Source organism: Dendrobates tinctorius, unplaced genomic scaffold (genome assembly GCF_039654945.1).
Source record: "Dendrobates tinctorius isolate UK_male_01 unplaced genomic scaffold, ASM3965494v1 ptg000111l, whole genome shotgun sequence".
Lineage (NCBI taxonomy): Eukaryota > Metazoa > Chordata > Amphibia > Anura > Dendrobatidae > Dendrobates > Dendrobates tinctorius.
In genome coordinates, this window is record NW_027361779.1 from 43,987,141 (window position 1) to 44,013,236 (window position 26,096).

The window sequence follows — 26,096 nt, forward strand, 5'->3', positions numbered from 1 at the left end:
ACGCCCCCTGGAAGCTTCCAGACAGATCGGATCTGCTGTCTCAGGGTCCAATCTGCCACCCCAATTCTCGGCTGCTCAATTTAACGGCGTGGCTGTTGAAACCGCGATTCTGTAACGGTCAGGTTTTTCGGATCGGGTTATTCACACCAAGATCTGGGCTAGAAAGCCATCATCTTCCAGAATTTATTATCGTACGTGGAAGGCCTATTTCACTTGGTGCGAGTCCAAAGACATTCCGCCCATGTCCTTTTCACTTCCTTCTATCCTGGCGTTCCTCCAGGCAGACCTAGACATGGGCCTTGCCCTCAGCTCTCTAAAGGGTCAAGTCTTGGCGCTTTCCATTCTTTTCCAGAAGACGTTAAACTCCCGACCGCAGGTCAAGACTTTTCTTCAGGGGGTGCCTCATGCAACACCTCCGTATCGCGCTCCCGTGGATCCATGGCAGCTGTCTGGTCCTGGAGGCTCTACAAGGTTCGCCCTTTGAACCTCTCAGGGAAGTTTCCCTATCCCTTCGGAAAGTAGCCTTTCTGGTGGCCATCACCTCCATCCAGCGCGTGTATGAATTGGCGGCCCTTTCTTGTCGCCCTCTTTCTTGGTGCTCCACCAGGATAAGGTGGTCCTGCGGCCCCCGCCATCCTTCCTTCCTAAGGTGGTGTCCACTTTCCACCTAAATGAGGACATTGTTCTTCCGTCCTTTTGTCCGGGTCCAATCCACCCTCTTCAGCGCTCCTTGAGCAAGCTAGACCTGGTCAGGCCGATGAAGGTCTACCTGACTAGGACAGCTCCCTTGCAGAAGTCACTTTTCGACATTCCTGATGGTGCGCGGAATGGTCATCCGGCCTCCAAGGCTACTATTGCTCGCAGGATCAGATCGGCAATTTTGAAAGTCTACCGGGTCAAGCATCAAATGCCCTCCTCCTGGATTTAGAGCTCACTACCCGGGCAGTGGGTGCCTCCTGGGCGGTGCGCCAAAGAGCTTCCGTGCTGCTGCTTTGCAAAGCTGCAACCTGGTCTTTGGATCCACACGTTTGCCAAATTTTACAAGGTCCACACCAACGCTTCGGCGGACGCCAGCCTAGAAGGATCTTGCAGGCGGCGGTGGTGAGTTCTCAGACCTAATGGAAGTTTGCTTCTCCCTCCCCAAGGACTGCTTTGGGACGTCCCATGGTTCCTGTGTCCCCCAATGAGGCGATAGAGAAAACAGGATTTTTGGTTGCTTACCGTAAAATCTGTTTCTCGTAACCTTCATTGGGGGACACAGCATCCTCCCATGTTCTGCAACTCCTGTTCTTGTTTTGTGTGTTGGTTACAGTTGAGTTGTCTGTTCTGTTTCACTCTATTTTGTTACTTCTCCTGCTGCTTTCTCACTAACTTACGAGATTAGTGCCGGACAGTGGGGTGTATACTGCGGAGGAGGAGCTAACCTTTTTCTGTGCATAATGTCAGCCTCCTAGTGGCAGCAGCATACACCCATGGTTCCTGTGTCCCCCAATGAAGGCTCCGAGAAACAGATTTTACGGTAAGCAACCAAAAATCCAGTTTTCATGCAGATAATCCCAGGCCATTCTATCGAATGCCTTAGGCCTCTTTCACACTTCAGTTTTTTACAATCAGTCACAATCCGCCAGGTTTTGAAAAAAAACGGATCCTCAATTTTTTTTTTGAGGATCCGTTTTTTTCCCCATTGACTTGCATTAATGGCGGATTGTGACGGATTGCTGTCCGTTGCATCCGTTTTTTTTGAGGATCCGCCAAAAGTTGCTGTCCGTCACCATCCTCAAAGATTTCAAAACGGAGCTTGTAACGTTTTTTTCCCTGGCGGATCCTCCAGACACTGATTTAACCCGAAATTCTTTCTGGGTGCCGGACAAAAAAAATCTCTCTCTCTCTCTCCTTCTCTCTCTCTCTCTCCTTCTCTCTCTCTCTCTCCTTCTCTCTCTCTCTCTTTCTCTCTCTCTCTCCTTCTCTCTCTCTCTCCTTCTCTCTCTCTCTCTCCTTCTCTCTCTCTCTCTCCTTCTCTCTCTCTCTCTCCTTCTCTCTCTCTCTCTCCTCTCTCTCTCTCCTTCTCTCTCTCTCTCTCCTTCTCTCTCTCTCTCCTCTCTCTCTCTCTCTTCTCTCTCTCTCTCTCCTTCTCTCTCTCTCTCCCCTTCTCTCTCTTCTCTCTCTCTCCTTCTCTCTCTCTCTCCTTCTCTCTCTCTCTCCTTCTCTCTCTCCTTCTCTCTCTCTCTCCTTCTCTCTCTCTCTCCTTCTCTCTCTCTCTCCTTCTCTCCTTCTCTCTCCTTCTCTCCTTCTCTCTCCTTCTCTCCTTCTCTCTCCTTCTCTCCTTCTCTCTCCTTCTCTCCTTCTCTCTCTCTCTCTCTCTCTCTCTCTCTCTCTCTCTCCTTCTCTCTCTCCCTTCCCGGCCAGCGTTTCCTTTAAATTTCCTCATTTTCAGTTAAGAACGGATCCGCTTGTCTAACTTTTTGGCGGATTTCAACTGATGCAAAAAACTGAAGTGTGAAAGAGGCCTTATCGGCATCCAGGCTGACCACAATAGATCGCATACATTTATGTGCTCTACTGAAAGATATGGCTTCCAATGCCGTTCTAATGTTATATGTTATGGATTTACCATGAACAAAACCTGTTTGATGGGGTGTGATCAATTCTGGGATTTTTTTTGCATTCTGTCAGCCAGAATCTTAAGAAATATCGTGAAATCAGAATTGAGTTATGAAATTGGTCTGTACCCCTCGACCTGCATGTGATCTTTTCCTGGTTTAGGATGAACAATGATAACAGCCTCATTAAACCTCTCAGGAATGTGCCCACCACATTGTATACTTCACAAAGATGAGGTGCCACGGAGGCTCCTAAAATTTTATAATGTTCATTGCTGAACCCATGCGGACCAGGGGCTTTAGTTTTTAATGTATTAATGACCTGAAGAACTTTGGCATTAGTGATAGTTAAAAATTTTTCTCTGATCTTCAGTAAGTTTTGGTGATACGTCATTTTGTAAAAATTTTGTGCGTTCACCCCCACCCCCTGGTTCTAATTTATATAGGTCCCCAAAGAAAGATCTAAATTCGTTCACTATCTCCGCATTTTTAATTAGAGTAGGGCCATTATGTTGTTGTGTTTTATGTATTCTTGTGGCTATTCTGTATGGCCTCGTGATGGAGGCAAGTACCTTTCCTGGTTTGTTACCCCACTTGAAATATTTGTTTCTGGTACTCCAGATTGTACAGGGCCATCTCGTTTGCCCATGTATCTGCTTCCTCTTTGGCCTCTAAAAATTTCTGTTTTGTTAGTGATGTGTTGCTTGCCTTGAACTCTTTGTATGCTTGGGTTAGTGTTTTCTGCACCACCAATGTTTGTTCTAATAATCTTTTCTTTTTGTGGCTATCTTAGGAAATAATTTGCCCCCTTAATACAGCCTTAGAGGCTGCCCAAAAGAGATCCGCCTCATCACAGTGATTCCGATTTTCAATCTTGTAGACATCCCAGGAAAGCTGAAGGTATTTTTTGAAGTCGTCTGATTGGTAGAGATACGAGGGGAACCACCACCTTTTCTCACACTATATCAGGTTCATTAGACTAGATTTGAAAGTTATAGGAGCATGATCTGATATGTGAATATTTAGAATATCCAACTGCTGTACTGATGATAATAATGATGAGTGTACAAGCCAATAATCTATCCTAATGTGTGTGTCATGTACATGGGGGTAGCGAGAAAAATCTCGCTCTAATGGGTGTCTATCAAACCCAAATGATCCACAAGTGATTGAATACAACTACCTTGTGATGTTTGTTGTGTTTGACCATTGGACCTGTCCATAGAAGTGTCGTGGGCCTCGTTAAAGTCACCACCCACAATTAACTGAGATGTGTCCCAGCCTGCTGTGCTCTCCAAAAATCTTGGCTTTAAATTGTGAGTCTGGGGCGTTAGGGGCATATATGTTAACCAAACTAAAGATCGTCCCCTCTATTGTAATCTTAACAATGAGAAACCTCCCCTTGGATCGTCCAGCACCTCTAATATGTCAGTTAATGCATTTATTGATCAGTATGGCTACGCCCTGCTTTTTTGAGTTTGATGCCTCAGCACACAGAGTATATTTCCTACTGTAAAAGGATGGGTGATTATCATTTATCCAAAGTGTTTCCTGTAGGAAAATATGAAAATTTGCCCTGTGAAGATAATTCAAAACTTTTCTTTCGCTTAACCGGTGAATTTAACCCATTGACATTCCACGAGTACCTGTGGAGAGAGCGATTCGTGGACCCCTCCAAAGTCGTTTGGTCAATCATTAACCCACTCCCATATGCAGAAACAGTTGACCAGATACCATCATAGGTAAATGAGATTACTCTGTCGCCTCATTGGGGGACACAGAACCATGGGTGTTAAGCTGCTGTCCACTAGGAGGCGACACTATGCATAATCTGAAAAAGATTAACTATGGCTCCTCCTCTGCAGTATACACCCCTGGACGGCGTCAGCCTTCTCCAGTTTTTGCTTAGTGTCGCAAGGAGGCACACCTAAAGATTTTTTTTCACTCTGTTTTTTCCTGGATGACAGTTGAAGAAAAGCGGGTCTCCTGTGAGACTCCCGCCATGGCTCCTTTTTCGGCCCCCTATTATGGGGTGCCCGGTTGAAGTAGAGATGGCTGTTCCCCATGTCGCTCCTTCCCCAGTCCTGCGGGTGCTGGCTCGAAGTTGAGACCCCCCTCCTTCCCCAATTCCTTTTGATCTTGGGTTGAGGTCGAGGCGAGGAAGAAGCCCCCTGATGGTGACAGCAGCACCCTCCCTAATCCCTCTCTGCTGGTATTAGGTTGAGACGCCTCAGGTAGGGTCTGTACCTCGGTAATCTGCAGCTCACTGTATCCAGGGACCCCAGCCCAGCTGCGGACTCCTGTCGGGGCCGGGGGAGAGTGCAGGCAGGCATGGCACATACAGAGACAGGGCTCCCTGCGCCCCTGTCTCTGCGGCAGCACCAGCTACATAGCGCCTCAGGGGGACCCATCACAGGGCCCCGCTTCCAATTGTGGCCCCACCGCTAGCCTGCCTTTCAATCCGGGGGGGTCCGGTTGAGATCCGACCCCCCTCCCGGACTACCGCGCCGGCCTGGAGCCTTCCTGGGCATCGATATCTAATTTAGGCCGCGGCTTTGGCCTAGCTGAGGTCGCCGCCTCCTCTCCCCCCCGGCCCGCCCCCCGGATGACAAATATGACACTCTACAGTGTCATAGAAGGGGCGGATCGAGGCAGAAAGGGCGCGTTTTTACACATCTCCGCCCCCTTCTTCTCCCTCCTCATCCTCTCGGCGGCCATTTCTGACACAGGCATCAGCAGCACCACGCCAGCCAGTCTCTGGGGGGGCACAGGACTGTGGATCTTCGGCGCTGGACCTAGGGGCACACTGGTGGGGTAAGATCACAGCTCGGGTTTTTTTGCTCGGCTGTGAATCCGGAATCCCTGTAAGGCTCTCTTTTATAGGTTTCCCCTGCATATCCACCCCTGTAGGGCTCTCCCATAGCCTGCCCTTCCACGCTCTGTGCACTATGCCAGGCTCAAGGTACAAGAGAACCAGGCAGGACTGCTTTTATGCATTCTGCACAGCCTGCAAAACCACTCTCCCCAGTGGCAGCACGTACCCCCACTGTCGGGACTTTATCCAGAATACTGGGTCAGAACCCCAAGAGGCTCCTACCAATGCTTCAGTGGATGCTACCACGCCGGAATGGGCTACCCAGATGTCGCAGTCTATGACGCAGTCCATAGATAACCTAACCTCCACATTACTCCAGGCTCTGCAGGGTCATGTCTCGGCTATGAGCGTTACCCAGCAAAGGGACAGCTCCACTCAGGGACAGGCCGTTTCTGGCTTTCCCAGACGTAAGCGGACCGACACGTCGCGTTCCTCTGCGTCATCCCATAGCACACAGTCATCCCCCTCTAGGGAGAGACACCGTAGTTCCAGGTCACCTAGACCGTCCCCTACCAGAGACAGACAACGCAGATCTCCACAGCGACCCCCGACTACTGGAGACCTCCGCCCCAGCTCACCCACCAGGGAACGCCACAGCGATACGCAAGATTCAGAAAGCATCTGTGACTCCGACTCAGACAACGAAACGGAGAGGTCTCTGGTCCCTTGTCCCCCTAGCAATACAGCGCTGGTTGAGGTCATAATCTCTTCCATCCATCAGGTGCGAGACATTTCAGATCCAACCCCGGAAGCCCCAGAACACAAGATTTGCTTTGAAGGTGTTCTGAAACCACCTAAGGTCTTCTCTAAACACCTGGAATTTCAGGCGATCCTTACTAAGCAGTTTTCGCAGCCTGAGAAGAAATTCACCAATCGCAAATATTTGGAGGCTAGGTACCCCTTCCCACAAAAGGACACCAAGCAGTGGACAGATCCACCCGAAGTGGACCCCCCAGTCTCTAGGCTAGCAGCACAGACCCTCCTCTCACTGCCAGATAGCTCAACCCTCAGGGACGCAGCAGACCGGCAGGTAGAACGCATGGCTTGTTCAGTTTTCGAAGCGGCAGGGGCGTTCGCTTCAGTTTTGGCTTGGGCCAAAAAATTGCAAGCTGGCCTCCAAGCTTCAAATCCTGAGCTGTCGGATCAAGCGGTTCAAATAGCAGTGGTAGCAGATTACATGCTTCATGCAACCCTGGACTCCGCAAGGATAGCAGCGAACGCCATCACAATTCGGCGTAACCTCTGGCTGCGGGAATGGAAAGCAGATGCGGCCTCAAAGAAGTCCCTCACGTATCTCCCGTACCTCAGTGGACGGCTTTTCGGTGAAAAGTTGGACACAATGATATCCAACGCCACTGGGGGTAAGAGTACCTCTCTCCCTCAACTAAAACCTAAACGCACGTTTAAATGGCGTAACCAAACTCTATTCCGATCCTTTCGGAATTCTTCGGGCTGGTCCGTCTCTCGCCCAGCACAAAATCGTAACCGCTCTCCACGCAGGGACAACCCACGGGCGGCGCAGAGGCCAGACAGGACCTGCCAGTCGAAAGCAGGCCAGGCAGAAAACCTCAGAATTTCGCCTCATCGTCACTCCCCGAACTTCGGAAGACACCCCACCAGTAGACGGACAACTTCTACTCTTTCAGCAAGTCTGGCTGCCTATTACAGAAGACAGTTGGGTCAGGGAAATAGTGTTTTCCGGATACAAGATAGAGTTCACTTCCAGTCCACCGAACCGGTTCTTCCTCTCTGTTCCACCAAAACCGCCAGACAAGGCTCGTGCCTTCCACCAAGAGGTCTCCTCTCTCCTTCAAGCAGGAGTCGTAGTACCGGTTCCCGCGACCGAACGCTTCCGAGGGTTCTACTCCAAGCTATTCGTAGTCCCCAAGAAAGGAGGCAGCGTCCGGCCCATATAGACCTAAAACAACTCAACAAATATGTACGGGTTCATCATTTTCGCATGGAGTCCCTTCGGTCCATCATTGCGTCCATGGAGCAGGGAGAATATCTCGTCTCCATAGACCTACAAGATGCATACCTGCATATACCTATTGCTCCCGCCCATCAAAGATTTCTCAGGTTCGCGATCAACCAGGACCACTACCAGTTCGTGGCTCTCCCGTTCAGACTCGCCACGGCTCCCAGAACGCTTACCAAGATCATGGCAGCCATCATGGACGTTCTACACTCCAGAGGCATTGTAGTCGTTCCATACCTGGACGACCTTCTCATCAAGGCTTCCACCTTCAAGGACTGCGAGGTCAGCGTCTCAATCACAATCAACACTGAGTCGCCTGGGCTGGTTAGTCAACGTGCAAAAGTCATCGATTACCCCGAGTCAGTCCCTGACCTTCCTGGGGATGCTGTTTGACACCTCCAGGGGGCTGGTGCTCCTTCCCAGGGACAAGGCACTGGCTCTCCGTCTGGGAGTTCGCATACTCCTCCACAATCCCCCCCGATCTCTCCGGTTTGCCATTTGAGTCCTCGGCAGGATGGCAGCAGCAATGGAGGCGGTGCCATTTGCCCAGTTTCACCTCAGGCCTCTTCAACTACCCATCTTCAAGTCCTGGGACAGGAATCCTTTCTCCCTCGACAGGGAGTTCCGGCTAAGATCGTCAACCAGGAGGTCCCTACACTGGTGGCTCAAGCCAACTTTGCTTGCAAGGGGAAAATCCTTTCTCTCAGGTCAATGGAAGGTCCTGACTACCGATGCAAGCCTGACAGGTTCTGGTGCGGTGCACCTACATCACGTGGCACAAGGCAAGTGGTCACCAGTGGAAGCAACTTTGGCCATCAACATCCAGGAAATTCGGGCCATCTTCCTGGCATTGAGAGCCTTTCATCACTTGCTGGCAGCCTCTCATGTCAGGATACAGTCGGACAATGCCACGGCGGTGGCATATGTGAATCACCAAGGCGGGACCCGCAGTACCCAGGCGATGAGAGAAGCGGCACATATCCTCCACTGGGCGGAAGACACGAGGTTGGTACTCTCTGCAGTCCACATTCCGGGTGTGGAAAACTGGGAAGCCGACTTCCTCAGCAGACAAGGAATGGACTCGGGGGAGTGGTCTCTCCATCCCAAAATTTTTCACCAGATCTGCCATCGCTGGGGGACCCTGGACGTGGACCTAATGGCATCCCATCTCAATGCCAAGGTTTCCAATTTCATGGCCAGGACACGCGACCCGCGGTCGCTCGGAGTGGATGCCCTGGTTCAGGACTGCACCCAGTTCCAGCTTCTGTACATTTTTCCACCCCTCCCCCTGATCTCCAGAGTCGTGAGGAAGATCAAACAAGAGGGAGTTCCAACCATCCTGATTGCGTCGGACTGGCCCAGACGTACATGGTACGCCGACATCATACAACTTACAGCAGACGCCCCCTGGCGTCTCCCCGACCGTCACGACCTTCTGTCACAAGGTCCGTTCTACCATCAGAACTCAGGGGCTCTCAATTTGACGGAGTGACCCTTGAGACCTGGGTTCTAACCCAGGCAGGGCTCTCACCGGATGTCATTACGACCATGATCGGGGCAAGGAAGCCAGCCTCCGCCAAGATCTATTACCGTACATGGAGAGCTTTCTTTACCTGGTGGGAATCTCGCGGACAGGTCCCACTCCCTTATTCCCTCCCAAAGGTACTTGGTTTTCTTCAATCGGGCCTGGACGCCAGGCTATCCCTAGGCTCGCTTAAGAGCCAGGTGTCAGCGCTTTCAGTGCTTTTCCAAAGGCGTATTGCTAACAAGCCACAAGTAAGGACTTTTCTCCAGGGAGTTTCCCGATTTGTTCCCCCCCTAACAGACGTCCACTGGAAACGTGAGACCTCAACCTGGTCCTGACAGCATTGCAGGCACCACCTTTCGAACCCCTTAAGGAAATCCCACTCTGCATTCTGTCACAGAAGGTGGTTTTTCTGGTGGCAATCACCTCGCTACGCAGGGTGTCTGAATTGTCAGCACTCTCCTGCAGACGGCCCTTCCTAGCCTTTCACCAGGACAAGGTGGTTCTCCGTACAGTACCATCCTTCCTTCCGAAGGTTGTGTCCAACTTCCACCTCAATGAGGAAATTTCACTGCCATCCCTTTGCCCTGTTCCGTTTCATAGAGTGGAGACGGCTCTGCATACGCTTGACCTCGTCAGGGCATTGCATATACTGTATACGTGTCTAGGACTGCACCCTTCCGGAAGTCTGATTCCCTTTTCCTTCTTCCGGAAGGCGTTCACAAGGGTCTGCCGGCTTCCAAAGCTACCCTTGCCAGGTGTATCAAGTCCACCATACAAGAGGCTTACCGCCTTAACAATTCTCCTCTTCTGGCCGGTATCACGGCACACTCTACGCGGGCAGTAGGGGCCTCCTGGGCCATTCGGCACAACAAATGTGTAAGGCGGCCACTTGGACTACTAGCCTACACCCATTTACGAAACACTACAGTGTTCATACCCAGTCCTCAGCAGAAGCGAGCCTGGGTAGACTGGTTCTGCAGGCGGCAGTGCCCCAAGTTTAGGGACCTGCAAGCACAATATTCGTCCATTGCTTCCCACCCAGGGACTGCTTTGGGACGTCCCATGGTTCTGTGTCCCCCAATGAGGCGACAGAGTAAAGGAGATTTTTCTGTACTCGCCGTAAAATCTTTCTTTTAGCCTCTAATTGGGGGACACAGCTCCCACCTTGTTGCCCTTTACGGGCCGTTGTTATGGTTGAGTTCTCATATTGTTCTTTGAGCTCGTACATAGTGGCCTTCTTACAGGCATGGTTATGTGGTTTCTGTTATGTTCCTCCTAATGCTTTTGCACAAAACTGGAGAAGGCTGACGCCGTCCAGGGGTGTATACTGCAGAGGAGGAGCCATAGTTAATCTTTTTCAGATTATGCATAGTGTCGCCTCCTAGTGGACAGCAGCATAACACCCATGGTTCTGTGTCCCCCAATTAGAGGCTAAGAGAAAGAGATTTTACGGTTTGTACACACAAATCTCCTTTTCCGCCCATCCCAGTGAGTAGGCTAAAAAAAAAAAACAGATTTATGATGCACATGGTGCATACAGAGACCCTCCCCCACCCTAACCCCCCATAACTTTAGCAAATTTAACCTTTCAATTATATCTACATTGCTCAATACAGGATGAGCAAAATTTGAAGGGCTAGCATGCCCAGAAAGAGGAGAAAAAAGAACAAAACAAAAAAGAATAAGAAACGGCGACATCACCATATTTGAGTTAAACTGAGTTGGCTCCATTAGCTCAGGTATCTCCATGTTCTGACCGCATCACTTGAAACTCTCCCTGGAGAAACATTAGAGCCTCTTTCGGGTCTTCAAAGATCCAATTTTTTCCAGACAAGCCGAAGCGCAGGAGCGCAGAATATTGCAACCCGAAGCTATTTTTGTCCACTAAAAGTTTGCAACCAGGGTTGAAAGCTCTGCGCCTGGCCGCCAGGGCAGCAGAATAATCCTGGAAGAGGAGAATTTTATTATTGTAGTAGGCAGGGCTGTGGAGTCTGTAAGCCAAACTTGCGACTCCGACTCCTCAATTTCCCTTCCACCGACTCCACGACTCCGACTCCAACATATATTGCTTATATTTAAGTGAAAAATTTATTGTAGTACAATGTGAACATCGGACATTTAGGCTGTGTGCCCACGTAGCGATTTTTAAGCGTTTTTGCCGCGATTTTCGGCGCGAAAACGTTAAAATCGTGTACATAACACCCCCCATGCATTCCTATGGCATTCTGCACATAATGCTGCGCTTTCTTCCGCGGCGGAATCGCATCGCGGAAAAAATCGCAGCATGCTCATTCTTTTGTGTGGAATCGCAAAGAATTGCTGCGATTGCGCACCCATAAGAATGCATGAAAATCGCTTACTTCCCGCATGTGGCTATGCCCACGGTGTGGAGGAGAGGAGACTGTCCTCCAGGCCCTGGGTACCATACCCCTGTAAAATAAAAAATCGGGGTATATTTACCTTCTGGCGTCCCGCGCTGCATTCCCGGCCTAAGCGTTCCCAGTAATGCCTTGCGGCAAGGCCCTGTGATGACGTAGTCTCGCATGATTCTAGTGGTCTACGGACTACGTCATCACAGGCCTCGCAAGGCATTACTGGGAACGCTGAGTCCAGGGATGGCAGCGCAGGACGCCGGAAGGTAAATATACCCCGATTTTTTTTATTTTTTTTAGCATTTTAACATTCTATCTTTTACTATTGATGCCGCATAGGCGGCCTCAATAGTAAAAACCTGGTCACACTTGTCAAACACTATGTTTGACGAGTGTGACCAACCTGTCAATCACTTTCCAAGCGATGCTTCAAATCGCTTGGAAAGTGCTTGAATATCGCACGCGAAAATCGCGGCAAAATCGCGATTATAATCGCTGTAAAAACGCGCGATTTCTGGGAAGGAGTCCGGTTTTTAGTGTCCGGAATAAAACTGTACGTGGGCACATAGCCTTAATCATTTTTATGATACAATAATCAAGACATTTAGATAGAACATAATATATATTTATTGGAATACAACTTTAGAACACAAAAAACTGTAATAAATTGCAAATATGTAATACATTATGTAATATCGAATATATATATATATATATATATATATATATATATATATATATACACTATGTAATAAACTATGTAAGTCAAAAAACAGTTTTCAACAAAAGCATACTAAACATTTGTGCAGTCTATGAATTTGTTCTAAGAAATAGAATTGCCTCCATCAGATCCTCCTTCATAGATTACCTAAAATCTGACCTAATAATTTTAATGCCAGAGAACAACCTCTCTACACAAACTTGGGTTGGAGGCAAAGCCGTAACCTCATGGGCAACATTTCTAACAATTTCCAAGTATAAAGGAATTGCCTCATGCACAGTCAGTTTTGATGAACGGTTGAATTTTTATTTTTCTTTGAGAGCAAGTGAAATATGGTCAATCTGCTTGCTATAGGAGACTGAGTGAAATCTTTTTCCTTGCAGCAACGCTTTTCCTGCTCCATATCATCCAAATACTTGTCAAAGTCAAACTCCTCATCTGATGAGGATGAAGATATGGCAGCAGTAGCACTGTCAGGACCTAAGTCCTCTTGCGCCTGGCAGTCCTCCTGTAGGCCACTCATCCTAACTGCTACCTCAGTCAGAGCTTCTTTTCCTTTATTAAGCTGTTGATCATCAAGCAGTATACGATGACTTGGGTCCACATAAACAGCTGCCTGAAAATTTTATTTTCCAATAGCTGTGTCTCTCTCCGTTTCATTGAAGCAGAAATGCCATCTGCGATTAAATCTCCTGTTTGGGACAGGCAAAATAGCAAGTTCTTCCACTCCCTTATGAAAATGCCAGTAGTTAAATCCTCAGCTTGTAATTTTTTAGTCACGGTAAATAGGTGATTAAGTAATTCCTTCAATTCAGCCACCTGTGTCCATTGACCTTTACTTAGGGTTACCTGAGGGTTCGCCATATCTATAGGAAATGGTTTTAGCTAGGATCAAAACTGGGGGAGGGGGGGGCAGAACCTCATACTGTTCTGCAGAATCTTATACTGCACACCTCAGCTGCTGCAGAACCTTATACTGCACACCCCTACACTTGAAAATAAAGCCTGCACCTTAAGATGTGGTGAATGCAGTCTATTTATTCCAACTATCAATTGATGTTGATGTGTTACTGAAGACGAGCAATGCCTGTCCTGGGCCTCCTTTTGAGCAGCTATGAGGTGTACCTGACTGGTGCTAAAAAAAAGAGTGTTAGTCTGTGTGCTACCCGGCTTTCATTCTTTTTGGTACAGATAAGATATGGATAGACATATGGATAAATGGATAGAGCAGATTTCTAATCTGCTTTTGCTACTGAAAACATTATCTATGAGCTCAAAAACCTTTCATGTGATGCGGTTTTTTAAAAAGCTGATCTGCTTTTGCAGCTGAAAAATGTATCCTCAAAAAACGCAGCAAATACGCTGTGTGTGAATGTAGCCTTAGATCAGGAATAGAACAGCCAGTTATAGGACATTTCATAACTTTCCCAAATTCCTATGAAAAAATATTCAGCATATTCTGCATTGAACTACTGTTACCCAATTTATTATATATTTTAGGAGTCGGGAGTCGGTCCATTTTATACCGACTCCACCAAAATGAGCGCCGACTCCACGACTCCGACTCCACAGCCCTGGTTGTAGGACAAGGATTGTTTCTTTCTACAGTATATGCCGACAATATACGCACTTTATCCTGGAAGTCCAGGATTTTAAAAATGACTGGTCTTGGTCTCTTTTTCCCCTCCTCTGAGAAGTCCTAATCTGTGGGCTCTCTCAATGGCTATTATTCCTGTTGTTGGTTGTATATTTAGCATTTTCGGTAGCCATTCCGAGGTTATTTTTATTAAATCAGAAGGAGGAATTGACTCCGGAAGACCCACCAGTCTTAAATTGTTGCGCCGAGACCTGTTTTCAAGGTCATCCACCTTATCCATTAAGCTAGAGATTTCTCCTAGATTCTCTGCTCAGCCTTGACCTGTGAGACAATAGTGTCCAAGGAAGATTGAAAAGCTGCAAGTCTATTATATATTTCAGGCATTAATCGATCTAAAATGGCTTTTGCTATGGATTGCGAGTCCTCGCTATTGTTGTTGGTGGCTGTTATTGATGGAGAGGAGCCAGGCTGAGTGTGTGTGGAGCTCCTGCCACCTTTAGTATTTTTACCCCCAAATTTATCCATGATATTCTGAGTGCCATTATTAATATGTGATGACGTTGGCAATTTTGCTTTGCACAAAACAATTACCGTAAATACTCGTGTATAAGCCGAGATTTTTAGCCCATTTTTGTGGGCTGAAAGTCCCCCTCTCGGCTTATACGAGATTCATATACCAGGGGGTCGGAGGGGGGGTCAGGGATGTCAGGTCATACCCCCTCCTGGCGCTGTCCCTGCTTCTCCCGGTCTCAGGCTCCTTCCTTCAGCGGTCACATGGTACTGCTCATTAAAGTCATGAATATGCACAAATTTATGACTTTAATGAGCGGTACCATGTCACTGCTGAAGGAAGGAGCCTGAGACCGGGAGAAGTAGGGGGTCTGCAGAGACCGTGCCAGGAGGGGGTAAGTATAAGCTATATTCACCTGTCCCCGGTCCATCGCTACGCACTGCTCTGTCCTCTCCTCCGCGTCCTCTGTCTGTGATGTTCAGGTCAGAGGGCGTGGTGACGTAGTTAGTGTGCGCCGTGCCCTCTGCCTGAACGTCACTGACAGGACGCAGAGAAGAGGTCAATGCGACACAGCCATGGAGCGGGGATCAGTGAATATCGCCAGTGCTGGGGTCCTGAGCCAGCGGTGACTTCAGAACCTGTCACTGCCTGCTCAGGACACCAGCACCGGGCCCCCAGCGACGAGAAGTATGTAATTTTTTTTTTTTATTTGCAGCAGCAATATATGGGGGCATAATTTATGGAGCAGTATATGGGGGCGTAATCTATGGAGCAGTATATGGGGGCATAATCTATGGAGCATCTTATGGGGCAGCATATGGGCCATAGTCTATGGAGCATTTTATGGGAACATAATCTATGGGGCCATAACCTTTATGGGGCAGCATATGGGGCATTATTAACCTTTTGTGCAGCATTATATGGGGTATATTTTGTATAGAGCATCTTATGGGGCCATCTTGGACTGTATGGAACATTATATGGGGCTCCTGATTAAATATGGATATTCAAAAACATTTAACCTACTGATGTCTCAATTAATTTTACTTTTAGTGGTATCTATTTTTATTTTTGAAATTTACCAGTAGCTGCTGCATTTTCCACCCTAGACTTATACGCAAGTCAATAAGTTTTCCCAGTTTTTGTGGCAAATTTAGGGGGGTCGGCTTATACACGACTACATACGGTAGATTGGTTCCTGGGTTAAAGTGATCAAATTCAGAACAAGCTCAAGCAATTAAAGTTGGTGGTGTATATGACCAAAATCAGAGGACTTATAGGTAGAATATATGAAATATAATAATATATTTAATATAATATGGTGCGGCACCCCCTACATCTCCCTCTTTTCTATCGGCCTAGCTGATCGCTGCGCTCTGCAAACGACTTTCGACTAACCTCTGCACTAATCCGTACCTCCCACTCCCGACTCCAAGACTTCTCCCGTGCTGCTCCTATCTATCCTCTGGAATGCTCTACCCCAAGAAATTAGGACTAACCACAATTTGCATAGTTTTAGGCGCTCCCTCAAATCACATTTGTTCAGAGCGGCTTATCACGTTCACTAATCAAAGTCATTCTATGTGTAAAGTTACTGTCACACTTAGCGATGCATCAGCGATCCCGACCAGCGATATGACGCGGTCAGGATCGCTAGTGCATCGCTAAGTGGTCGCTAGTGAGCTGCCACACAGGCAGATCTCACCAGTGACATGTCGGCGGTCACTATTTACCTGTCAGACGAGGCGATCCTGACGTCCTCCCACCCGCATCCACGCTTCGCTCGTCGGCGCCACAGGAAGCCCAGCAGGAAGCTGACGACGAGAAGCTGTCCAGGATGTTCTTGCACGATCAGCGATAACCAGCGGGGGAGCCGGTCGGCGGTAAGTATCACACATAGCGATATCGCTAGCAATATCGCTGCTACGTCACAAAAACCAGTGACGTTACAGCGATATTGCTAGTGATATTGCTTAGTGTGACAGGCCCTTAAGTGTGCGTGTATAGCCCATTCACTATCTCCATCCATCCTTCACTCCCTCTAGATGGCTGGACCTTGATTGTAAATATACAATTGTAAAGACACACCTGTACTTTGTATCTCCCCCACCTCATTGTAGATTGTAAGCTCTCACGAGCAGGGTCATCTTATTTTGCTTTAATTATTGTATTGTGAACGTTGCTACTTATGACTTGTGTTTTGAAACTGTTAAACTGTAAAGCGCTGCGGAATATGTTGGCGCTATATAAATAAAGATTATTATTATTATTATGGGCTGCACCCTGCAGGGAGATGCTGGTAGTACTGCTGCTCTTAAGCAAATGTCCCACAGAGACATAGGAAAAGGAGGCACTGTGCTTGGGTCAGCGCCACTCTCCCAGTCTTTCTCCTCCTTTAATCTGGTACCTTCAGCTCCCTTCTCCCTCCACATCACTGACGCCAGCCTGTGTTATCCCAGAACGGGAAGCGCTGCACAAAGGCTCCGTGCAGCCTGCAATTTGTATCCCTGGCTCCAAGATGGTGTCATCCCACGTGGGACCTCCTCCCGACACTCACTGCCAGCGGCCCGGGCTTGCCGCTTTACCCGGTCTCCTCCGGTATTTGCTTGATTCCTCCAGTTGGCACCAGGTATGCAAGCCCTGGGGGATTCTGGGGCCACGAAAGGCGTTCTCCGTCCGGAGCTGTGCGGGGCCGCGCAGTGTGCGCCTCTTCCTCTGTCCCCCCAGGGCCCTTGGCTCTGTGCGGCGGTGCCTGCGCCTTGTAAGTCCGGGGTAACCAGACAGCTGTGTCCTCAGATGAGGACTCTTGTCCGGTGCCTATCCCGGCTGGTCAGTGTTCCCGCTCTGAAAATGTGGTCAATATGTTCCTGACGGCAAGGGAGCTCCTCTAAAACACCGCCATCGTTAAGCTCCACCTTCCGGAAGTCTCGATTTCAAAGACGTAAAAATAATTTGTGCTGAAGTCTGGATAATCCAGGTTGTGCTGGGGTTGCCCTGTAGGGAGGTATAGAGTTACTTACACCGAAGAGTATGGTGCAGTTCAGTAAGGCCTCTTTCACACTTCAGTTTTTAACAATCAGTCACAATCCGCCAGGTTTTGAAAAAAACTGATCCTCAATTTTTTTTTGAGGATCCGTTTTTTTTTCCCCATTGACTTCCATTATTGGCGGATTGTGACGGATTGCAGTCCGTTGCATCCGTTTTTTTTGCGGATCCGCCAAAAGTTGCTGTCCGTCAACATCCTCAAAGATTTCAAAACGGAGCTTGCAACGTTTTTTTCCCTGGCGGATCCTCCAGGCACTCATTTAACCCGAAATTCTTTTTGGGTGCCAGACAGAAAAAAAAAAAATCTTTCTCTCTCTCTCCTTCTCTCTCTCTCCTTCTCTCTCTCTCCTTCTCTCTCTCTCTCTCTCTCTCCTTCTCTCTCTCTCTCTCTCTCCTTCTCTCTCTCTCTCCTTCTCTCTCTCTCCTTCTCTCTCCCTCTCTCCTTCTCTCTCTCTCCTCTCTCTCCTCTCTCTCTCTCTCTCTCCTTCTCACTCTCCTTCTCTCTCTCTCTCTCTCTCCTCTCTCTCTCCTCTCTCTCTCCTCTTTCTCTCTCTCCTCTCTCTCTCTCTCCTCTCTCTCTCTCTCTCTCCTTCTCACTCTCCTCTCTCTCTCCTTTTCCAGGAAACTTTAAAATTCTTCGTTTGTCGGATCCGTCAAAAAATACGGACGGGTGGCATCCGTTGTCATCACTACTAAAACGGATCCGCCATCCGTCCTTTTGGCGGATTTTGACTGATGCAAAAAACTGAAGTGTGAAAGAGGCCTAAGGAATGAAGTACAAAGTCAGTGTTGTGTTGCCCTTGTGTCTCTGACACTGTTTCCAGGATTATTGCAAGACTGGAGGAACAAGCTTCAGTGAATATCAGAGTGATTCCAGTGTCACATACAGGGGATGCATATGTGTCAATCCTTCCTTCCCAGAGACAAGGGGGTGATGTGTGTTATGCTTCCCTGCCCCTCTCTCAAGATGGTGCTCGCCATGTGGAGATAGCTGTGGGGGAGGGATGATGGCTTCTGCTATCTCCAAAACAGCCGTGCAGTAAGCACAGCACACCACAATCAAGGTGTGCCCTCTTTTAGACTGGAGGAGCTCTGGGATGAGAAATGGTCAGGGATGGGGGGTGGTTATCTGGCAGATTAGTTCCTCACACCACAGCCCTGAGCAGGGAAGCTTCACAAGGAGAATACACCGTCTCACCTCTGTCACTGGATGCCACCAGGATCTCTCCCTCTAGGTGTTGGCTGCAGTGGGGAGAGTGGAGGGATGTCAGGTCACCTATGCTGATGGAGCACAGCAGCCACAGCCTATTGGAAATGGCTGCAGAGTCCCCTCCTCTTCCTCTTGCTGTGCAATGGCTTCTCAGTCTCTTATGGTGCACAGTGTACCTCCCTCTGATATCTCTCCCCGGTCGGTCGGGTGTCTGCCTCCTCACAGTGGTCAGGGTCCGAGTTAGGGCTCAGGATCAGTAAGAGTTAGATGTGGGTTTTTTTTTTTTTTTCTTTTCACTGCACTTGGAATTTTTCCCCAGTTTTTCAGTACACGATATGTTAAAACTAATGGTGTCATTTAAAAGTAGAACTTGTCCCGCAAAAAAAACAAGCCCTCACATGGCCATTTTGACTGAAAAATAAAAAAGCTATGGCTCTGGGAAGAAGGGGAGCAAAAAACTAAAAATGGCCCGGGGGTTAATATGAGGGGAGTCACATCAGGAAGATGGTCCTGCAGTCACTATTCTGCAGCTTCTTTCACCCCTCACGCCCCAGAACAGGATGTCATGAGGTGGTAGCGCCATACATCATTTGTGACAGCATCTTCAGTCGCCACTGCTTCTGATACCACCACTGCTTTCCCTGAAATTAAATGTTATCGGGGGTGATGATAGAATCTGAGTGAGTGACAGCAGCCCTCACCATGCTGACATCAGAGCACAGTGATAATTTTTCATTTTATTTTTTATAGCCATAGTTTGTCCCACAAGAGATTTTAATACATCTGTTTTTTTTGTTTTATCTTCGTGTTAATTTTTTTACACACTGTAACTGGGGCATCAATGGGACTCTAAGATACAGGGGAAAGCAACCCCCCTGCTGTGCCAGGTATTATTGGCAGAGATGACCTGAGTCTGATAAGACCCACCAGATCAGCTCTGCCAGCAGAGCCCTGGCGATCATGTGATTGCTAGGTCATACATAAACATTGCAGTCTGATATCGGGCGTGGCCTGCTCCCCTGGTGATCTTCTATTCTCTCCCATATCAGCCTACTACTACTACTACTCCCTGCTGTTAGCAGCAACTAGCCCTGTGATAATATCTCCGTCCCTGCATTCCGAGATCATTGAGCAGGCCACACCCCCTGATATAGAACAAAATACAGCTATCAGGAAACAAGCAGCTGCTAGCAGTCGGGAGTATGCAACATCCCCCTGATATCGGACTGAATAGAAGGAGATCATCAGGTGACTGGCAGCAACTTGCAGGGAGCAGACCCCTGATATTGGACTGAATGCAAGCGGATGGCATCAGAGGGTGGGCAGCTGCTTCCAGCCAGGAGCAGGCCACACCCACTGATGTGTGATGTAATGTCCCATAAAAGGGAGAGGGAGCAGCTCCAGCATCACAGAAATGCAGCTACTTTGAGGATAGAAAACTGCACTTTCCATGTTATCCTAATAGTCTTTGAAGGTATGAGCATTAGGATAATTTTTTATCTTCCCGGAGTAACCTTTTACAATGTGGAGGAAAGTGTTTTGGTAATAAGCTGGTCTGCAATTTGATCTCCTGACTTTGTATTTACCTTAAAGGAAGAAGAGAAAGATGCAGACATGCCTGGAACCTCAACAAGAAAGAGAAAGGTAATGTTAGTAAACTGCTTATCTGCTGAGTGAAAGTGAAATGTGCCTGTTGTGTCTGGTGCTGTGAAATGTAAAGTCCTGCGGAATATGTCGGCGCTATAGAAGTAAAATGTTACTATTATTCCCCTGCACAGAGCGGTCACAGACACTCCTGCAGGAGATTCAGAAGCCTCTGCTGATGTCATGTCTATAGAGCGGAGGCTTCTTTTCCGCTCCGCTCTGTCGTTGGGGCAGGACTTATGATGGCTGATGCCTAACTGGCGGAGTAGTCTGTCAGTCAGAATGACCTCGTAAGTCCCAGCCCATTGCGTCAGCAGAGGCAGCTGAATCGCCGGCAGGAGTGCTCTGTGATGAGGAAGAATGGCACTGTGCACAACAGGCAGGTAAGTTGCCATTAACTTCCTGTTAGTGCTTAGGTACTTTTTTAGTTTTTCCATAAAATCCATATATCCTTTAAGCTTTTCAACAAGACACTTGTACTTTTTCTGTGCTGTAATTGTTCAGGTTAGAAAGCTGTTGCATTACACACAGCATAACCAGTTCTCATGAAATACAGTGTGTAACTGCCACACTGTTGCTGATCTTATTTCAGGAATACCAGCCAAGACGCAAACTACGAAGCAGAGCGCACTCCTACGATTTGCAGTCTTGGAAAAAGCAGTGCCAGGAGTTGTTGAATCTGATTTTCCAGTGTGAAGACTCTGAACCTTTCCGTCATCCAGTTGATCTTATAGAGTATTCAGTAAGTATCCTCTGCTGTATTTGACTTCCATTCTAGCCCTAAAATAATTGCAGCATACATATTTTTTCTTCCATTTGCATGTTTTCTGACATAGAAGCACTAGTTTCTGCCACTAGTATCTGTTCAGGAGATACAATTTCTTAATATTTTTGAAACTTATATTTTTGTGGTTAATATTATTTTGACTCCAAAAGACCACTTGTTTGTTGCTGTTTTGGAATGCTGCTTTCAGAAAATAGCTTTATTTTGCTATGTGTTCTAAGTCTTAGTGATAACACCAGTCGGCAAAATTTTTTTTTTTCTTTCACAAACCCAAAATTAACTGTATTTAAATATATTTTTGGTGATGAATCGAAAATAGTTTCAGATTTGTCAATAGGCAGGATTTTTGTGTGACTCACATTTTAAATTTTATGAAAATTATTAAAAATACTTATGTAGTCAACATTACATGAAATACAGCTTACCTAGAAATTTTTTCATGATTATTTACGGGAATACTTTCCTTCCGAGATTTCTCTCTTCATGGTCCAGCAATAGTCAGCACTCATACTGGGGCTCCGCTTGGCTTGGTACCTTCGTTCCTAAAAATCTGATGATGAAAACGCTCCCCATGCTGGTCACTGACAGCACTGACATTTTCTGGGGAGAAGTCCAGGCAGGTGTGAGTCCAAGAAATAAAGTTTAAAGGACCGGTTTCACCCCATAGTTTGGTATAATTTCACAGTATCACTCACTATATCACAGAAAAAGGGTATATTTTTGCATGACAACTATGCTGCTTTTGCCGTGGATTTACCAGTTCCTGAAATTGTTCATCTTCCATCACCAATGTTATCTGTGACCTGATAAAAATACCTTCTTTCAGTTTCGCCTCACTAACTTTGGGAAATTTAGATTGCAAATGTGTAAATGCACTAGAATTTTTCACGTGCTTTTACAAATTATTTATGAATCCTAGATGAATATGCAGGAGAGGTAATGGTACATTTGACCCTTTTTTTTCTGGCCCTGGAACAAGAATCACATTTAGTCCATTGTTATTGGATATAGTGAGTTCCTATCCCTGCTATTCCATTCACAGAACAGCAGAATTTATGTACCCAAGTTGAAATCCAAGCAATCGCCTTCAAATCTCCACAGATATTCCTGTTATATTTTTCAAATTGGATTTTTTTCTATCAGCAGTTTCATATTTTCGTATGCTTTTCATATCAGCATGTGCAACTGGTTTTAACAGAAGTTTATTAACCATTGTGCAAAAGAGAGGCCTTCAAACTAGAGCTTTTGATGAGTCTATGAACAATTGCCACTCATCTGCCAGTGTTGCTGTCCAATGGCCCTCATAACAGAACAAACATTATTACAATAAACTATGCCTTTTTCTTCAGATATGCAAATTGTTTCTTCAGAGGGGAATAGGACTAGAAATCTAGTGCCACCTCTTGGAAGCAGCAATCCTACAAGTCAGTATTGACCTTTTAATGAGCCTTTGAGCAGATGTGTCTGACAGGATATCAGGACTCTTCAGACCTACAGATGACTACCCATTCCTGCTACTACATGTGGGGACAAATGACACCGCAAGAAACGACCTGGAAATCATCTGCAGAGACTTTGAAGACTTAGGCAAGAAAGTGAAAGAACTGGGAGCGCAGGTGGTCTTCTCTTCCATCCTCCCAGTGGATGGCCATGGAACAAGGAGGTGGAATAAGATTCTGCAGGTGAACAACTGGCTACGTCGATGGTGCCGTCAGCAACGATTTGGATTTCTGGATCACGGAGTGAACTACTTATACGATGGACTACTTGCTAGAGATGGGGTGCACCTTACGAAGACTGGAAAGCATGTATTTGGAAGTCGCCTTGCTACACTTGTAAGGAGAGCTTTAAACTAGAACAACATGGGAAGGGAAGCAAAAGACCAGAAAAAGCCATACACCTGACAAATGCTATTGAGAACTCTGCTATTAGAAGTGGAAAGGAAGAACAAAGACGAAAGAATCTAATTAATAAAAATATTGGAGAAAGAGAAACCAATCACAAACTAAAATGTTTCTATACTAATGCACAAAGCATGGGCAACAAACAAGGAGAATTGGAACTACTAACACAGGAACAGAAATATGATGTAATTGGAATCACTGAAACTTGGTGGGACAATACACATGATTGGAATACAAGACTAGAAGGATACAACTTATTTGCAAGAAACAGACTTGATAAACGAGGAGGGGGTGTCGCATTGTATGTTCGAAACGCGTATATCTGCACAGAGATTGAAGCTTCAGAGACTGGGAGTTCTGTGGAAACTGTTTGGGTAAGAATACAAGGACAGAACAATGGAAAGGACACCATTGTAGGCATTTACTACAGGCCGCCTGTGCAAGCCGAAGATATAGATGAACTCTTTATGCATCAGATGGCCAAGTTCTCCAAAAAATATGACATAGTTGTCATGGGAGATTTCAACTATCCAGACATTTGTTGGGAATCTCTCTCAGGCAAAACTAACAGGTCAAGGAAATTCTTATCCTCTCTTGCTGACAACTTTATCTTCCAAAAGGTAAGGGAGAAAACAAGGGGAACTGCTACCTTGGATCTAATCCTTATAAACAGGGAGGAAATGGTTGAGGAGGTAAAAGTGGCTGGGACCCTAGGAGGTAGCGACCATGCTATTTTAGAATTTTGGATTACTAGAGGTGGAAGACCTGTGAAGACTCAGACGTCAAGGTTAGATTTCAGAAAGGCAGATTTTAAGGGATTCAGAAAGAGAATTGGAGGGATCCAATGGCTGGATATCCTTAAAGACAAAAATGTCCAGGAAGGATGGGAAATCTTGAAAAATGAAATTCTCAAAGCACAGTTGTTAACAATTCCGAAAAGAGGGAAGAATAGGAAGCATTTAAGGAAACCAGGATGGATGAACACAGAACTTAAGCACATGCTAAAAAGGAAGAAAAAAATGCTTATAAAATGGAAAGAGGGAGGCATATCTAAAGAAGAATATAATGCTGTCTGCAGAACCTGCAGGGCACAAATCAGATTAGCTAAAGCTGAAAATGAACTGAGGCTTGCAAGAGATGTCAAAAGCAATAATAAAGGATTTTGGGGATATGTCAAAAGTAAAAGAAAAGTCAAAGATGCTATAGGATTTTTACAGGATGAAAATGATGAAATGGTAAGACAGGATGTTGAGAAGGCTGAACTTTTAAATTCCTATTTTGCATCTGTTTTCTCTCAGAAAGGAAATGCAACATCAACTGTTATTCACTGTCCTATTAAGGGAATAGAAGAATCCAGGATATCTATAAACAGAAAGATAGTGAGGAAACACTTAGCTAACCTAAATGAATTCAAGTCTCCAGGTCCAGATGAATTACACCCCAGAGTACTGAAGGAGATAGCAGAAGAAATTTTTGAACCCCTCTCCATAATCTTTGAAAATTCTTGGAGAACTGGAGAAGTGCCAGAAGACTGGAGAAGAGCAAATGTTGTTCCTATCTTCAAAAAGGGGAAGAAGGTGGACCCAGGCAACTATAGGCCGGTGAGTCTGACTTCTATACCAGGAAAGATCTTTGAACAAATTATTAAACAACATGTATGTCAATACCTGGATAAGAATGAAGTGATTAAACAGAGTCAGCATGGGTTTCTAACTAATAAGTCATGTCAGACTAACTTAATTTCCTTCTATGACGGTATCACTGATTGGGTGGATCAAGGAAATGCTGTAGATATAGTATATCTTGACTTCAGCAAAGCATTTGACAAAGTCTCTCATACAATCCTTATTGAAAAAAAATGACTAAGTATGGAATGGACAAGGCAACTGTTAGGTGGATTCATAACTGGCTTAGTGATCGGACCCAAAGAGTGGTCGTAAATGGCTGCACATCCAGTTGGAAGAATGTCTCAAGTGGGGTACTACAGGGCTCTGTCCTGGGCCCTGTATTGTTCAACATCTTTATCAACGATTTAGATGAAGGAATTGAGGGTAAACTTATTAAATTTGCTGATGACACAAAGCTAGGAGGGATAGCTAATACTAGAGAAGAGAGAGAGGATTCAAAAAGATTTAAATAAACTGGAGAAGTGGGCAGTAACTAACAGAATGGTTTTTAACAGGGAGAAATGCAAAGTACTACATCTGGGCAATAAAAATGAAAAAAGCATATATAGAATGGGAGCAATAGGGCTAAGTGACAGCACATGTGAAAAAGACTTGGGTATACTAATAGATCACAGACTGAATATGAGTCAACAGTGTGATGCAGCAGCAAAAAAGGCAAATGCAATTCTAGGATGTATTAACAGAAGCATACAGTCTAGATCACGTGAAGTCATTATTTCCCTCTACTCCTCTTTGGTCAGACCTCATCTGGAATATTGTGTCCAGTTTTGGGCACCACATTTTAAAAAAGACATCAACAAACTGGAGCAAGTTCAGAAAAGAGCGACCAGAATGGTGACCGGTCTGCAAACCCTGTCTTATGAGGAAAGGTTGCAGGATTTGGGAATGTTTAGTTTGCAAAAGAGAAGACTGAGAGGAGACTTAATAGCTGTCTACAAATATCTAAAGGGCTGTCACATTGTAGAAGGATCAACTTTATTCTCATTTGCACAAGGAAAGACTAGAAGCAATGGGATGAAACTGAATGGGAAGAGACACAGATTAGATATTAGAAAAAACTTTTTGACAGTTAGAGTGATCAATGAGTGGAACAGGCTGCCACGAGAAGTGGTGAGTTCTCCTTCAATGGAAGTCTTCAAACAGAGGCTGGACAGACATCTGACTGGGATGATTTAGCGAATCCTGCTTTGAGCAGGGGGTTGGACCAGATGGCCCAGGAGGTCCCTTCCAACTCTACGATTCTATGATTCTATATGACCTGGGATAAAACCCATATCACTCTCACTTTGTAGACAAGGTGTTTCAAGTCTGGTGTTTCGTCAGTACAAAGTATGAGATCTGCCAATAGGTGGCACTAGAGTTCAAGTCCTCGTCCTCTCTGAAGAGACAAATTGCATATTTATTTTCCCAGAGAAGCATACAAGGCATTTAAAGGGAATCTGTCACCTCATTTTTGACCTATGAGATGCGGCCATCGCCTTCAGGGGCTTATCTACAGCATTCTGTAATGCTGTAGATAAGCCCCTGCTGTAACCCGAAAGAGAAGAAAAACGAGATATTATACTCACCCAGGGGTCTGGTCCCGATGGGTGTCACGGTGCGGTCTGGCGCCTCCCATCTCCTAGCGATGACGTCCTCT

At 46.4% G+C, this 26,096-nt stretch overlaps 1 protein-coding gene across 2 annotated transcripts in view; it reads left to right on the forward strand.

Moving 5' to 3' along the window:
• The window catches only part of PHIP (PHIP subunit of CUL4-Ring ligase complex), a 412,470-nt gene that overhangs the window by 352,167 nt on the left and 34,207 nt on the right, over positions 1 to 26,096 (forward strand). For both annotated transcript variants that reach the window (XM_073589700.1, XM_073589702.1), the window contains exons 34-35: positions 20,031 to 20,081; positions 20,674 to 20,823. In XM_073589700.1, the coding sequence (XP_073445801.1) occupies positions 20,031 to 20,081; positions 20,674 to 20,823 (201 nt within the window). The remainder of the gene's footprint in view (positions 1 to 20,030; positions 20,082 to 20,673; positions 20,824 to 26,096) is intronic.